The sequence below is a fragment of the Notamacropus eugenii genome, chromosome 2 (assembly GCF_028372415.1).
Source record: "Notamacropus eugenii isolate mMacEug1 chromosome 2, mMacEug1.pri_v2, whole genome shotgun sequence".
NCBI classification, from domain to species: Eukaryota; Metazoa; Chordata; class Mammalia; order Diprotodontia; family Macropodidae; genus Notamacropus; species Notamacropus eugenii.
In genome coordinates, this window is record NC_092873.1 from 38901040 (window position 1) to 38918131 (window position 17092).

At 42.2% G+C, this 17092-nt stretch overlaps 1 protein-coding gene across 2 annotated transcripts in view; it reads left to right on the plus strand.

The window, feature by feature from the left end:
* Positions 1 to 17092, plus strand: part of VPS53 (VPS53 subunit of GARP complex) — a 148292-nt gene that overhangs the window by 81446 nt on the left and 49754 nt on the right. For both annotated transcript variants that reach the window (XM_072639900.1, XM_072639901.1), the window contains exons 11-12: positions 516 to 657; positions 11202 to 11303. In XM_072639900.1, the coding sequence (XP_072496001.1) occupies positions 516 to 657; positions 11202 to 11303 (244 nt within the window). The remainder of the gene's footprint in view (positions 1 to 515; positions 658 to 11201; positions 11304 to 17092) is intronic.

The following is a 17092-nucleotide window of genomic DNA, read 5'->3' on the forward strand; positions in this document are numbered from 1 at the left end:
TTAGGCTATAAGTTTCAGAATTGTTGCAATCAGTATTGGTGGAAGGGGTTTTCTCCCCTGGGATATCCCTTATACCAGTGAAAATACAGACCTCTGCAGACAACAGCAACAGAACATATTTATATCTAGAAAATGTAGTGATTTTATATGCAGCACAGTTATTTTTAATAGGCTAAGGTGACAGTTTATGAAACTGGTGTCTGCTTCATAATTCCAGATAGTTCTTAGTGTAATAATATAAGCAGAGGTAGAAGAGAGTAGCTAACTTCAGTAAGTCATAGGGGTGATCAGAGTTGACCTTATAGTCCCTGATTTTGTGCTGCTGGGTTCTCCTAAAAATTTTCTGGTACCCACTTGCCAGAAGCTAGACTAAGGCAGGGACTGATCTCAGTGATGAACATGCCCCCTTGTGTTTTTCTGAATGTCCACTAAGGCCATTTGCCTTTTCCTCACAGAAGTTAGCTCTTACCTTGCATGGGACAGGCTACTTTCATGTTGCTTTTTCTTTTTTCAAGGGTGGAACTTGCCAAAATCATGCGTACCCGAGCTAAGGAGATAGAAGTGAAATTGCTTCTGTTTGCTATCCAGAGGACAACCAACTTCGAGGGACTCCTGGCCAAGCGCTTTTCCGGCTGCACCTTGACAGATGGGGCCCCAGTGAGTACTAGGTGGGGAGGGGACTCTACAGAGCCAGCGAGTCTAATGTTCTGCCTGCTGGTAGACTCATATACCTCAGCTTAGAGGCCAAGAGTCTTGAAGGGACCTCAAAGTTTATTGAGTCTAACCCTCTCAGTTTATAGCTGAGAAAATTGAGACTCAGAGTCCATTCAAGTAGTAAGGCCACTCAGTTCTTGTTATCGAGTATTGTTGGTGTCAGGTTTTTTTCCTAGTGTGACTCACAGTCATTTTGATTTAAGTATCCTCCTCATTTTACTGTCTAGTGATTCTAGCAGTAATGTAATCACACATCTCTTCGGCCTTTAACCACATGCATACTTAGTTTTATTGAAGTTGATTAAAAATTATGGGAGCAGTGCTAATTTGAAAACTTCTATTGGCCACCATTGCTTCAGGATGGCAGGTTGATCCCTCTTGTCATTATATTTTAGAACTGAAAGTGACCTTCGAGATTACAAACTTCAACCTCATTTCATCGTGGAGGGAACTGAGACCCACAAAGATGAAGTGATTTTCCCAGTGTCCCACATCTAGTTAAGTAGCAAAGACAAGATTAGAACCTGTATTTCCTGCATCCCAGCCTCAGGCATTATCTATTACATCACAAGACCTTGAAGAGTCCTGAAATTCTGCCATGATCTGTGGGTGTTTAGGGAAGACTGGCACCTCTGGTATGAGGGCTTGCTGAGAGTTTTCAAGGCTGTTTTCCACCTTTGGTATTCACTTTCCACCCAATTCTTACCTATTTCTCCAAGAAGTTATAGCATATGCCTCAGCCACACCACAGTAAACCATCTTGGTGGATAGACCAAACCAGATTGAGGGTAACCAACCAACAAGGCAAATCTATTGGTGAGTTCGTGGGGGAGGTGTCTGCCTCAATTATGTGAAGACTTCTCCTGGTGGAATGGCTGGATGTGAACAGTTTGTTCCAGTGTGCCATGAAGGTAGTGGAAGCAGGCACTTTGGAGTGCTTAGAGCTTGGTCAGACATGGAAGACACCAAAGTGATCAACTGTATCCCAGGCCATTGCCAGTTGTGTTGACTTTTGTCCTGCTGCTGGACTTCAGTGACTTTTAGAAGATAGAGTGAGGCCCACAACTTTATGCAACATTGCCTCACTTAAATTCCAATTTATGTGCAAGTTAAGACATCACCCATAGCATTTTTACCTACCTAAAAGTCCTGTGGTGACAGGAAAGTGACAAAGCAGCAGATACATTGGGAGCAGTAGTAACAACCCTGCACACAGGTGGTCCCTGGGCATAGGGTTGTCTTTTTATGGGGTTTGGCAGCCTCTGGGTGTCTAGAAGACAGCACTGTTCACCTTCTGATGTGAGAAAGGGGGTGGAAAAGGCATCCTAAAAATTATCTATTTCACCAAACCTGGCCCTGACTTGTTTACTGTGGCAGGCGAGGATTTGAGCCTGCAGTTGAAATGCAAAGACACATAGAAGAACTTCTGTGAAAATTGTTCCCCTCACCACTGGTAAATGGAATGTGTGTACACTTATGGACAACCTGTAATATAGTAGACCTGAAAGACCTATAGGTCTTTTTGGGAGAGACCTCAACAGGAGTCGCATCCAAATAGCAGCCCTGAGTGAAACAAGGCTGACAGATGAAGGCTAGCTTCTTGAAGTCATTGTTGGATCCGTGTTTTTCTTGAGTGATTGCAGTGATGGGGAATGCTTTGAAGCACACAGAGTAGGTTTCACAATCCAAACTAATATAGTCAGCAAGTTTCTGTGCGTCCTGAAAGAAGTGAATGACAGGCTTATGACAATGTGATCGCCACTTTCAGGAAGGCATCATGCTACCATCATAAGTTCATGTGCTTCCACCATCACAATCCTGATGAGGTCAAAGAAAAATTTTTGAAGCCCTGGAGATCCTCATCAGCAGTGTGCTGAAAGAGGACAAGCTTGTAATTATGGATGTCTTTAATGCCAGGGAAGGCACAAACTCTCAGACATGGCAGGGAATCCTTGGAAGGAATGATTGCAAACAGCAATAGCAAGGTCACTTACTGCTGAAGACCTTCCCATTGTCAACACTGTCTTCCATTTACCTAAATGCAGTAAAACCTTATGGATGCACCCTCGCAGCAAACATTGGCATTTAAGGAGAAGAGACAGACAGGATGTGAGAGTGATGAAGGTTAAATGTGACCCAGAGTGCTAGGCCTATCATAGACGTATCTGCTTCAAGCTAAACATTCGTGTTCACAAAATTGGTGGCCCCAAGGCAAGACAACCACTAGAAGACTTAATGGCAATTTATTAGAGAGCTTCTCCCAGTATGAACAGTTTGTCGCTAACTTGGAGGGAAAGCTGAGCCAACCCACAGTTGGCAACAGGGGAATAGAAAAAGAGTGGACAGCTTTCAGAGGTTTGATGTACAGCACAGCATTTACTCATCTGGGCCAGAACACTAGCAAACATCAAGATTGGTTTGATGAAAATGTTGGGGAAATTTAGAAGCTACTAGAGAACTCCACAGGATTTACCAGCAGGATAGTACCTCTGTCTCTAAGAAGGCATCTTTTAACTCCATCAAAAGTAATGCACAAATGAAGCTTAGAGAAATGCAGGATTCTTGGCTCAGTGAGAAGGCAGATGAACTACCTTAATATATTATTATATTATTTATACTGATAGTAACAATCCATAGCACCTTTATGATGCCCAGAAGGCCATTTATGGGGCAAAGACCTATGGCACATCTCAGCCACTCAGTGCTGATGAAACCACCTTGAGAACATGATCCTGGAGAGATGAACTGAATAGTGTTCTCAGCAGACCATCATCTTTCATTGCTGAAGCCATTGGCTGTATACCTCAGATTAAAGTCAATCCCTCCCTAGCCAAACTTCCAACTGAAGAAGAGGTTTTGAATGCCATTCTGTTCCTCTTGTCTGGCAAAGCACCTGGTGCTGATTCTGTTCCAGCTGAGATTTAAAAGGAAGCAGGTCCACAAAAGCCAAATGAAATTTTCCATGTTATATGGCAAGAGGAGATTATCCCCCAGGAATTCAAGGATGCCTCCATTGTTCATCTCTATAAGGAAAAGGAAATATTGAGGTCTCTCTCTTAGTCATTACTGGCAAGATTCTTGCTAGAGTCCTCCTTAACAGGTTGATCCTTCACCTGAAAGATGGTCATCTATCTGAGAGCCAGCATGGCTTCAGAAAGGGCCAGGGAATAGTTGATATGGTGTTTGCTGCTCAGCATTCCCAAGAGAAATGCCAGGGGCAGAACAGAGGTGCCTGGAGAAGCTCATCAATATTGCATGTCAGTTTCATGGTGGCATGCTTGCACAGGTTCTGGATAGTAGATGATGTTCTTGAGCTTTCACACTCGCCAGTGGAACAAAATAGGGCTGTGTGTTTGCTCCCATGCTTTTTAACATGATGCTTTCGGCAGTGTTGTTGAACATCTTCAATAAGGACAAAAATGGCATCACAGTCATTTGCCGCCCTGGCGGTAAGTTATTTGGCTTGAAAAGGCTAAAAGCCAAGACTGAAATGGAGGGAGAGTTGGTGCACTCTTTTTGTTTGCAGATGATTATACACTCAGTACAGCCTCTGAGGCTGAGATGAAGCAGATTATGGAGTGATTCTTCCAGTTGTGCTAATTTTGACCTGATGATCAACAAGAAAACAGAGGTTCTCCACCAGCCAGCACCACACCATCTATACATGGAACCACTGATCACAGTAAAAGGAGAAACTTTGAATATTGTGGATAAGTTCACTTACCTTGGCAGTGTACTTTCCAGGGATGGATAAAGAGGTTGATACACACATTGCCAGAGCTAGCTCAGTGTTTGGGAGGCTCTGAAGGAAGGTGTGGCAGAGAAGAGGTATTAGGCTGAAGGTCTACAGAGTTGTTATGCTGACCTCATTGTTGTATGCCTGTGAAACCTGGATGGTATACCAGTGCCATGCCAGGAAATTGAATTGCTTCCATTTGAATTGTCTTAGGAAGACTCTGAAGATCACCTGGTAGGATAAGGTACCAGATACTGAGGTCCTTTTTTGAGCTGAACTGCTAGGGAGTCAAACTCTACTACAGAGAGGGCAACTCCAATGGACTGGCCACGTTATTCAAATGGCAAATGTGCATTTGTCTATAAGACTATTATATGGAGAACTCACACAAGGCAAGTACTCACATGGAGATCAGAAGAAGTGATATAAGGACACTCTCAGGGACTTTCTGTAGAACTTTGGAATTGATTATATGACATGGGAGATGCTGGCAAAGGACTGCCCAGCATGGCATCCCTGTATCAAAAAAGGCACTGTGCTGTATTAGCAAAGCAGAATTTTAGTAGCTCCAAAGAAACCTGAGGTGTACAAATTTAGAGACGTCTCCATTTCAGATGTTCAGGTAGACTCTTTCTGTCTGCTCTATGGTGGAGCCTTCCAAGCTTGCATTGGGCTGAACAGCCCCAGTTGGACACACTGTACCTTGACTCCAAAGTAGCGATGTCATTTTGGTCCTCTCTGAGCACGAAGGACAACAATGTCTTTTCTGGATGCTCAATTTCACAAAAAGAAAAAGAAATCATTGAATTCGATTAAAAAAAAATGCCATGAAATCAGGCACCTCATTTGGGTCAGTAAGGAATCTCCTGAGTAAATAGCGGAGACATCCTGGGAAACTGGATGACTTCTTGTGGTGTTGTAAGCGGTGAGCTGTACAACATTGGAGTTCTTCATCTGCTGGGACTTCGCTTGGCCTGGACACTCTCACTGCTGTGGGTTGGCTGCCTTTTAAGATCAAATTCACCTGTCAGACAAGACTATACACCCCTTGAGGGCAGGGAGAGTTCTTGGAAAGTACACTCTTGGGACACACACACACAATAATGATACAACAATAGGAATAATAAAACAAATATAATAAATGATTCTGTAACTGATTGAGGAAAAGTGGGCTGATGAGGCACTGTTTGAACTCCTGACCCTGGAGAGTGGGATTGAAAGTAGTGTGGACGTTGGAATCAAAAGCAGTTGTTTGGACTTGATTTATTAAGGACATGATGATTAGATTCCAGGTGAATAGTACTCAGCACTCCACTCTTAATCAAGTGAGTAAGAGAAAGATTTTTATAATTGGCCACTGAGTAACCTTGAAACCAAATGAACTTTTTTCCTTTACTGCCTTTGGGCTTCCTTTGATTTTTCCTTCCTCCTATGTTTCTTTTCCCTTCCTTCCTTTTTTACCCCCTTTCTTCCTTCCTCTCCCTTCCTTCCTTCATCTCTCTTCCTCACTCCACATAAAGAATCATACCCTTACCTGAAGTACTCTGCCCAGAAGAATATAAATTTTTATTTCTAAAACCTCACAAGATATTATAGGCTAGATTTCTTTTTTAAGGACCATGCCTTAAACCCAGATCATTTAGGCTCTCATTGATTGGCCAACAATAGGTCCAAGCCCAAGCATCATTATGTCATGATTTGGGTTCTGATGGCTCAGAGCAAATGTAAATAGCAACTGTTTCAGTGTTGGCCGGAAACCTTGAGGGTCTTCCTCTTCCAGGTTGATTTTTTTTTTTTAACTTTGCCTTACTTCATACCTGCCCTTAATTACTGAATGGGCATTGCCTCAAACAAACTGAGACCTGGGAAAGACCTTAACGTAAAAAGGCCAAGGTCTCTCACTGCATCTGGGCCATTTCCAGTTGTCCTGATCTATATCTTGTCACTGGACCCAGATGGTTGCAGAGGAGAGAGTGAGGCTGATGACTTTGCCCAGCCCTGCCTCATTTAAATCTAATTCCCTTGAAGTCATGACATTGCCTTCTGGCTGTCATGGTTCTTTTTGAGAACACAGGGCAAACAACATCAACCTCTTGGTTACTACATAGGCCTCCCTGTGTTTCTTTTCCTTCCTTCCTTCTTTCCTCCCTTCCTTCCTTCCTTCCTTCCATCCTTCCTTACTCCCTCCATCCCTCCTTTCTTCCTTCCTTTCTACTTTCCTTCCTCCTTTCCTCCTTCTTTCCTTCCTACCTTTCTTCCTTCCTTCCTTCCATTCATTCTTCCTTCTTCCTTCCTCCAAGGCTCTTTTAATACAAATTTATCCTCCCCCCCCTTTTTTTTAACAGATTTTTAATTTGTCCGGAATTCAGAAGCCATAGGTGTGGTTTTAAGTTTGAGGCCCACCATGGTTACTGGAGGCTGATGACTTGCTGACTCTGCCCAAAGATTTTCCCAACTCTGCCCTCTAGCAACTTAACACTTGGGGTGGGGAACTAGGGAAAGAGGTGGAGGCTGAGGGAGGAGGGAGGGAAGAAGGGAGGGTTTGAAGAGAACAGGAAGTCAGAGCAAGGCCAGACCTCAGCACCAGTGGGTGATGGCTTCAGCAGGCAGGCAGCTTTCCATTTCAATCAGAAGGGCCTATTTTAAGGAGCATCAGCATCTGGGGCACTGCCTTCCCTTGCTTAGCCTTGGGTCTTATGAGTCAAGTCCTCAGAATGGATGGCAATTTCTAAGATGACTGCTAGGAAGCAGATGTGGCTGTCACTCATTGTTTTAGGGTTCTTATTCTGCTGGTGCTTGGGATGGGATTGGTACTCGTAAAGATGTGAGTCACTCCATTGCCATTCTCTTATCAGCAGATCAATTAGAGCTGTTAAAGTAGGCCAAACTCTCCAGTTTTGTTCATTCGGCCCTTCTAACAGCTAGGGGCAGTGATTCAGAACTGAATCATTCCATCCAGAAACTCCAGAAATAGAAAAATAGAGGTTGTTAGAAAGAAAGCCTCCCTCTTAATCCATTATTTTTCTCCAGTTTCAGAAGATTTTACCTAGTCTTTCTTAGTCAGTTTGTCACCTAACGTGTTTCCCAAGTGCTTGCTGTATGGCTAGCCCTATACTTGGCCCCATACTGACTACCAGACTTCTTCAGCCCGATTTTGTGATAATACAAGAAGTAAGTCAGGGAAAGAATTTTGGAAAATGGCAGCATTCAGAGATTCTCAAATTCCCACTTCTCAATGGAGTCCTCCCTCTGTCAGGGATAGTCACAAACATGACTGTGGCATTTAAGAGTTTCATTCTTTGACAATAAGATATCTCTTGGAAATTAAGGGAACTGTGTGCCCAGATACAGACAGGGCTCACTCATCCAATGTCTCCTTTCCTCCCCAGCAAATTAGCTGGCTTTGAAACAGATCCCAGAGCCTCCTTTTTCTGTAGAATGGGTATGGGGGGAACTGAGAATCCTAAATGTTTTAATTGAGGGGATGAACTTGCTGTTGGAAGAATTTTGCCTTTCTGAATGGTATGAAGGCAAATGTTGTCATAATTGAAAAATAACAAAAAAGAAGAGCTTTTAAAATAGGAAAATGTGTTTAATTTTCCTGGCAGATTTTTTACTCCACTTGGTTTCATTTAGAAATCCTGAAGCCAGTGGACTGTGTCATTTGAGTTATGCAGAATCTAAACCCAAGCTTGTAATTCCATCCCAACCTCCTGGAGGCCACAAACTGGGGGGATGAGGTAGAACATGGCCTGCCGTGGCCCAGCCCAGCAGCCCCAGGCCTGACACTTGGGTCCACACTGGATTAGTAGCTGCTGCAACTAAAACTAGTTAATATTTAGCTTGTGTGGTGCTTTATAAACCTTAAAGTGCTATATAAATGCCAGCTTCTATTGAAGAGGGAGCAGGGTAGTGCAGTGGGTAGAACCCTGGGCTTGGATCCCTCTTGTAGTCTGGAAAAAAGAACAACACTGTTGTGAGGGTCTTTCCTGCAGAATTATCTCTGCTCTAGATGTTCCCCCTCCTCTTTGTCTAGCACCCAGCCCTTTTCTGGCATTTTCTATGCCTGGAAACTTCTGTGCCTCTGAAACCTCCATGTCCTGTGCACGCTTGCTAATTGGCCCCTACTTGTGTTCCATGCAAGGTAGGAAACCAATCAGACATTCCCAGTGAGATCTTGGCTACTCCTCCCCACCCCAAAGGGGATAACTCCCAGATCTAGAGCTTTCTCTCTCTAGCCTCCTCTGGTTTCTTATCTGACCTCCAGTCTGAGATCTTCAGTCCCACTGGTACTTCAGAGTCAAGATGTCCAAAACCAAGCTCATTATCATTGCCTTTACATCTCCTTCTAATGCCACTTTCAATCATTGACATTGGCATTCATCCCTGTCCCTCACTGTTCATGTCCTGTTAGTTACCACCTCCTTTTGAGCCCACATCTCTCCCCCCCAGCATCTCTCACATCCATTTCTCTGCTCTACTCTTAATGTAACCAGGACAGTGCCTGTAACCACCTGAGATCTAGATTAGATCCACATTAGCTTCATCACAGGCCCAGCAGCCTCTACTGTCTTCTTCATACTGACGCCAGAACAATATCCTTTTATCTAGAGCCATTGGTCACTTTCCTCTTCTGTTCAGACATCCACAGTGATTAGCTGGTGACTAAAGTAGAACCCTCTTTGCCTGGTATCCAAGGCCTTTTGCCATCTGATACCTACCTCATGCCCCCAGGTGCCCATTATGTACCTGTCCTTATACCTTTACTCAGTCTTTTCCCTGATTCTAGAATAAACTTGTTCCCTTTCCTTGCCTTTTAGATCCTTCCTCATTTTTTAAGCTCAGCTGAAATGCCCTCTCCGCCATGAAGCCTCCCCTCCTATTCATGGTAATCTTCTTGTTTTGAAACTCTCAAATATGCTTTAAAAATATTGTGTATTCCAGCTGTCAGTGTTCATTTCTTGTCCTTTGTTGTAGTATTAGCTCCATGAGAATGGAGACCATATCTTCACTAAACTTTTCATCTCTCTTGGGGCTTAATGTACAGTGTTCCATACTCGGTGGGCCCATAATAAATATTGAATTATTGAATCAAGTTATATACAAAGAAGTGATGGATTTGAGCTACTCTAGTGTGCCATTTTGAAGTGTCTCTGGGGCATTCTGTAAATCCTGGAGATATTAGTAGCTGGCTGCCTTTAGGTGGGTCAGGATTTGTGAGACTTTCTTTGTAGATAAAGGAGGCTGGTTTTACCCATTTACGCCAAAATGTTTTTCAAAAAATAAAGCTGTTTAAATAGAGTTAAAGTCTTCAAGCTTAAACCAAAATTGTGACTGTTTTCCAGGTGAAGATCAAGGGCATGTGTGACATCTTCTGGGCAGTCTGGTCTCCCTATTGTCCAGGGATTCACTAACATATATGATGGTAGCAGAGGCTAACATGTTACAAATCAATTTAGGAGTACCTGCATGCCTTGACTTTCCATAGACTTCTCATTTACTCTTCTTAGCATCTGCGTGCCTGTTTTTGTGCATCCCCTTTTTTCCCCTTCCCACCAGCTCTTAAGTTCCAGGACATTGTATTCCTGGGGACTAGGGTACCTCTTGTAGTATGAGGGATTTTAGTTCTGTCTGTAGCAGTGATTGTGTGTGTGTATGTGAGATTTTATAATTCTGAACTTAAACAAATAAAATGATAATTTTCCATAGGAGAGGAGTAGAATTCCAGTACAATAGGAAGTGATGATTGTAGCTACACATAGATCTTAATTATTTAGAATTTATTATTTATTTAGAGTTTGCTTTTTTTTAAAGCATGCAGTAAATTCAGTTTATTACTTTCAAAGGTATCTTGCTTGTGTGTGGTTCCTTTTCTCCCTCTCCCCTCCCCAACTCCATTCAGTTGAAAAGCAAAACAGAAATATCCTTGGAACAAATGTGAAGTTGAGAAAAACAAATTCCCACAGTGACCATATCCTAAAATGTACATCTCCTTCTGTACTCTGAGCCCACCACTTCTGGGAGGAGGTGAAGCTTTCAAGTTTTCAGCATCACTTTTCTCAAACTGTGGGTGGCCATTGGACTTTTTAATTTTTCAGAATATCTGTTTCCATATTCACTTAAATATGTTTGTAAGTCAGGGAGGCCAGGATAATTATTCCCACTTAACAGATAAGGAAACTGATACCTGGAGACATGAAGTGACTTGCCCAGAGTCACTCAAGCTCTTTCATAGCAGCACAAAACCCCATTCCTGTGTCTGGCTCTACCAGTCCTACATTCTTTCCATTAGGCTATATTGTCTCTCAGTATCATATTGAAAGAAGCTTAAAATAAATGGAATGTTGATGGGAGTTGAAAATCTTTATGTTGTGGAATTTTTTGTTGTAAACAGATTTAACCTGGATATCTTAAAGCACACAGTGTTAAGTGTGTTGATGATACTGTTGGGAACATGATTATCTAGTTGAACACAACCTCCCAGGGTCAGTAGCCATCCCCTTTTTTTCTCTTTGTATCCTCAGCACTCAGTCTATTGCCTTGCACATAATAAGCACTTTAAAAATGCTGGCTCAATTGAGTCTTTCTCTTGGCTTCATCTCAGCTCTCTGTCCTCATATTGGAATCCATGGATAAGTTTGTCTATCAGAAAATTATTAAGAAGGCAGAAAATCAGAAGGGAGGGGCAGGGGCCTGTGGAGAACACCAGAAACAAACACATTTTTCCTCTTCTCTTTTGCTCTCCTGATAGAAAAAGGTCGAGGTCCCACCTCCATCCACCAATCCATTCCTGGAAGATGAGCCCGGACCTGAAATTGAGGAATTGACCATAGACAGAGGGGACTTAGATCAGGTAAGTCCGGGCCATTGGGCAATCTTTTGAACAGCCTAATATTTAAATCTAAAAATAGTATGACCAATGACCGTATTACATACTTCATGAGGAAGCAGCTTTGGCAATCTTTATATAATTCCTCTACTTGGAAGTACATCTAAAAAAATAATGAAAAAAGCAGCCCTTGCTCCGTCTCCCTGCTCTAGAAGGGTCTCTGAATTCTCACCGCTGAATTTATTGACGTGCACAAGCATAATTAGCCCATCTGGAAGACCAAACAAAATTCTGTTCTGCCTCATTCATCATACCCTGAAATTGTCAGCTCACTTTTCTGTTGCACAATCATCTGTTTTAGTGGTGATGTGAGATACTGAAAGATCACTGCTTGGCTTTCACATTTCTTCTTCTTTTTTTTAAATTAGACATTTTTTTAATATATTTTAATTTCCAAACTATCTCTCCCCCTCTTTCCTTCCCTCTGCACTCTGTACTAGAGAAGGCTGCCATTTTACACAGTAAAACCATTACAATACATACTTCTGTTTATTATTTTTTTTCTCTGGAGGTAGATAGCATCTTCCTTCATAGGTGCTTTATAGTTGATTTGAGTGTTTATGATCAGAATAACTTAGTTGTTCATAGTTATCCTTCAAACAGTATTGCTGTTACTGTATGCAATGTTGTCTGTCTGCTCACTTCACTCTTTATTATTTCATGCAAGTTTTTCCCATGTTTTTCTAAAGTCAACTTGCTCATCATTTCTTATAGCAGAGTAGTATTCCACCACAATCCTAGACCACAGCTTGTTTAGCTATTCCCCAATTGATGGGCATCCCCTCAGTTTCCAGTTCTTTGCCACTACAAAGAGAATTGTTGTAAAAATTCCAGAATATGCATTCTTCTCCTTTTTCCCTGATCACCTTGAGAAACAGACCTAGCAGTGGTATTGCTGGATCATAGGGTATACATAATTATGTAACTCTTTGGGCATAATTCCAGATTGCTTTCCAGAATGGTTGGATCAGTCCACAGTACCACTAACAATGTTTTAGTGTCCCAATTTGTCCACATTCTCTCCAGCATTTGTCACTTTTCCCTTCTGTCATCTTAGCTAATTTGGTAGATGTGAGATGATATCTCAAATTTGTTTAAATTTGCATTTCTCTAATCATTAATGATTTAGCACTTTTTTCATATGACTGTACAGTTTTGATTTCTTCATCAGGAAATTGCCTATTCATATTCTTTGACTATCAGTTGGGAATGACTCATCATCTTATAAATTTGACAGAGTTCTATATATTTGAGATATGAGATCTTTATTCAACAAATAGTCTATAAAATTTTTATCTCGATTTTCTGCTTTCCTTCTAATCTTGGCTACATTGGTTTTATTTGTACAAAATTGGCTTTCAAATTTCCAGGGAAGTTTGCAGTCCTGATGGAGAGAGAAGGAAGGGTCTCAGTTGAGTTGTCAACTGATCACTGGAGTGAGAAGCCATTGTGCAGGCCTGAAAATTACAGAGGGGACCAATAGCAGATGAGGAGAAGGGCTCTCAATTTCCTCTTGCCTCTGTGTTCAACTCCAGAATCCCTCTCCTTCTATCTTATGGCATACCATTGGTGCTCCGGCTCCAGTTTATGACAGGAGAAGTCAGATCAGGAAATCATATCTTTTCCTTTGGTTTATTAGTGACACTTGCTATTTAATTAGCTTCTCTTGATGATTAAGGGCTTCTTTCTTTTCTTTTTTTTAAATTTATTCATTTATTTATTTATTTAACTTTTAACATTCATTTTAACAAAATTTTGGGTTCCAAATTTTCTCCCCTTTTGTCCCCCCCCCCCCAAACACCAAGCATTCTAATTGCCCCTATGACCAATCTGCTCTCTCTTCTATCATCCCTCTCTGCCCTTGTCTCCAACTTCTCTTTTGTCCTGTAGGGCCATATAACTTTCTATACCCCTTTTCCTGTATTTCTTATTTCCTAGTGGCAAGAACAGTACTCGACAGTTGTTCCTAAAACTTTGAGTTCCAACTTCTTTACCTCCCTCCCTCCCCACCCCTTCCCTTTGGAAGGCAAGCAATTCAATATAGGCCAAATGTTGTGTAAGACTAACTATATTTCCCTCCATCCTATCCTGTCCCCCATTACTTCTATTCTCTTTTGATCCTGTCCCTCCCCATGAGTGTCGACCTCAGATTGCTCCCTCCTCCCATTGCCCTCCCTTCCATCATCCCCCCCACCCTGCTTATCTCCTTCTCCCCCACTTTCCTGTGTTGTGAGATAGGTTTTCATACCAAAATGAGTGTGCATTTTATTCCTTCCTTTAGTGGAATGTGATGAGAGTAAGCTTCATGTTTTTCTCTCACCTACCCTCTTTTTCCCTCCACTAATAAGTCTTTTGCTTGCCTCTTTTATGAGAGATAATTTGCCCCATTCCTTTTCTCCCTTTCTCCTCCCAATATATTTTTCTCTCACTGCTTGATTTCATTTTTTTAAGATATGATCCCATCCTCTTCAGTTCACTCTGTGCATTCTGTCTCTATGTGTGTGTGCTTGTGCGTGTGCATGTGTGTGTGTGTAATCCCACCCAGTACCCAGATACTGAATAGTTTCAAGAGTTACAAATATTGTCTTTCCATGTAGGAATGTAAACAGTTCAACTTTAGTAAGTCCCTTATGACTTCTCTTTGCTGTTTACCTTTTCATGCTTCTCTTCATTCTTGTGTTTGAAAGTCAGATTTTCTTTTCAGCTCTGGTCAAGCATCAAGCATCAAGAATGCTTGAAAGTCCTCTATTTCATTGAAAGACCAGTTTTTCCCCTGAAGTATTATACTCAGTTTTGCTGGGAAGGTGATTCTTGGTTTTAGTCCTAGTTTCTTTGACTTCTGGAATATCCTATTCCATGCCCTTTGATCCCTTAATGTAGAAGCTGCTAGATCTTGTGTTATCCTGATTGTATTTCCACAATACTTGAATTGTTTCTTTCTAGCTGCTTGCAATATTTTCTCCTTGACCTGGGAACTCTGGAATTTGGCCACAATGTTCCTAGGAGTTTCTCTTTTTGGATCTCTTTCAGGCAGTGATCTGTGGATTCTCTGAATACTTATTTTGCCCTCTGGTTCTAGAATCTCAGGGCAGTTTTCCTTGATAATTTCATGAAAGATGATGTCTAGGCTCTTTTTTTGATCATGGCTTTCAGGTAGGCCCATAATTTTTAAATTGTCTCTCCTGGATCTATTTTCCAGGTCAGTTGTTTTTCCAATGAGATATTTCACATTATCTTCCATTTTTTCATTCTTTTGGTTTTGTTTTGTGATTTCTTGGTTTCTTATAAAGTCATTAGCCTCCATCTGTTCCATTCTAATTTTGAAAGAACTATTTTCTTCAGTGAGCTTTTGAACCTCCTTTTCCATTTGGCTAATTCTGCTTTTGAAAGCATTCTTCTCCTCATTGGCTTTCTGAACCTCCTTTGCCAATTGAGTTAGCCTATTTTTCAAGGTGTTATTTTCTTCAGCATTTTTTTGGGTCTCCTTTAGCAGGGTGCTGATCTGCTGTTCATACTTTGCTTGCATGTCTTTGATTGCTCATTCCAGTTTTTCCTCCAGTCCTCTAACATAATTTTCAAAATTTTCTGATCCCTTTTTGAGCTTTTCCCAGGTCTGATCCCATTGAGTAGGCTGGGATACAGAAGCTAAGGGCTTATTTCTTGATGACATTTTGGTTCATTCACGAAGTGAATGGGGAGAGCAACCTAGGGAGCCCTGAAAACTGTGAACTTTTCAGGTAGTATCCTTCATTTCCCACTGTGTAAAGGCTAATTGTGTGGTTGTCACAATCTTTGTCATGCCATAGAGCCCCTCGGGCCTTCCAGAATCAGTTTCTAAAGGGATGCTGATTATTTCTGTCTTGCCATTTCAGTAAATGGGGTAGAAGGGAGGGAGCAGAAAATGAAATGTTCCATTCTGAAAATCTCTTTAGAAAGAAGTCAGCTGCTTAGAAGTCCAGCATTGTCCAACACCAGAGGTTTCAAACTTAAAAACCAAATAAGGACATTTTCACATTTTGCTGATACAAAAGGGATAAGATACAAAGGGAATAAGATACAAAGGACTTACTCAAGGAGGAGAACAACATTCTTGGACAATCCCAGACCTACGTGGGCCCCTCTGTTTCCTGTGGCTGACATATTTGCCTGGATTTTTGAGAGTTATGTTCACAGGGTCATCATGCCTCTTGTTTTCCAGTTGCAACAGAGGCAAATGATCATGATGCCTTGGTAGTACTTGCTTTTGCTGCACATTATCCTGATGCTTAGCTAGTCATTTCTAGGTATTCTGAAACTGGATTATATAGAAATAAGTCATATGTTGCTAGGAAAAAATGTTACCTCCCATCTCTGGTGGACAGCTGGCTCCTGTGGATGCTGCCGAACTGAGGACAGGTGCATTTGTTATTGGTGCTGACATGGCAGGCGGGCCTTCACAAGTTTCCTAGGATTTTTATCATCGCTAAAGCGTCTAGATCTGATGCTTCCACACATCATTCCAAATCTCCTTCCCGCCCCAGATGTAGCAGGTCAACAGCAGTTAGGAAGAGGAAGTGGGATTACCTTCTCCAACAGCTTCTCAGATCTTTCTTTGGGGCATTTTGGAGATGGATCAGTGAGAGTAGGAACCATGTGACCAATGTCAGTTCACTGCAGGATGCTAATAGGACATTTAGCCCAAAGAACTAAGGGGGAAACATACTTTTCATCCCCTTTGGGGGCCAACTGTTGGCATTGTTAGTCATGTAGGCAGCTACCACTTCTGGGCTTTAGAGGAGAGCAGAGCTCACTGTGGAGACATTTCTGGGAGAAGAGACTATGTTTGAGAAAGGGGGAGGAGTTGGATTGGGTTTCAGAGGGAACTTGGAAGATCATTAAGTTCTTTGTAGTCTCAACACTTGGTACAACACTTGCACATAGTAGGCCCTGAATAAAGGCTTATTGACTTGACCAGAGGGCATAAGGGCATCATGATAAAAAGAGCGAGGGCAAGAAATAAGAAATGTATGGTCTCAGGTACACCCTTTTGGGCATCTGAGCAGTTTGATTTGATCTGTTTCCATTGGATGGTAATCAAAGGAAACAGGGCCAGCTGCAGCCCTCCTGACTGGGACAACAGGAACCTTTTATTATTCCATCAAACTCCAGGAGGAAATAGTTTAAACATCTGCAGCTTTTGGACAGAATTCACACACTCAAAAATCCAGCCTTGATGCTACTGCTGAATGATTGAATCTTTTCTTTAAGCTGAGAAGTGACCACTGAGGGGACTGGTAGTTGGTGTCTGGCTTAGATTCCCCAACTGCTGCCTCCCTCCAGAAATGTCTTCCCAGGTGTGTGTCGACCCCACATCATGAGACAGTCCGGGCTTGGGTATCCCACCCATGCTTTTTTCCCACGTGTAGCCAACTGAAATGATAAACTATGGCCAGGATGCTACTGCTAAGTGCTCTAAGGCCCTTCCTTGTAGCTATCATATAGTTTCACCCAGGGTTCTGCTAAACCCTAGACCTCATGTACCTCCGTATGTGGTCTGGGAACCCATGAGGGGCTCCAGAAATGCAGAGGCCCATTACAGGCCCTCCAAATCAAAACTGACCTGACTGCAGACTTTGGATCAACATAGAGCCCCAGGCTCCTCTAGTGTGGCCCCATGGATATGGCCCTGAGGGCATCCCTGACCACCTCTCCTGTCTAGGGAAGAACCGGTAGCAGCAATGCAAATGCTGCTTGCAAGAAATAAGGAAGAAACA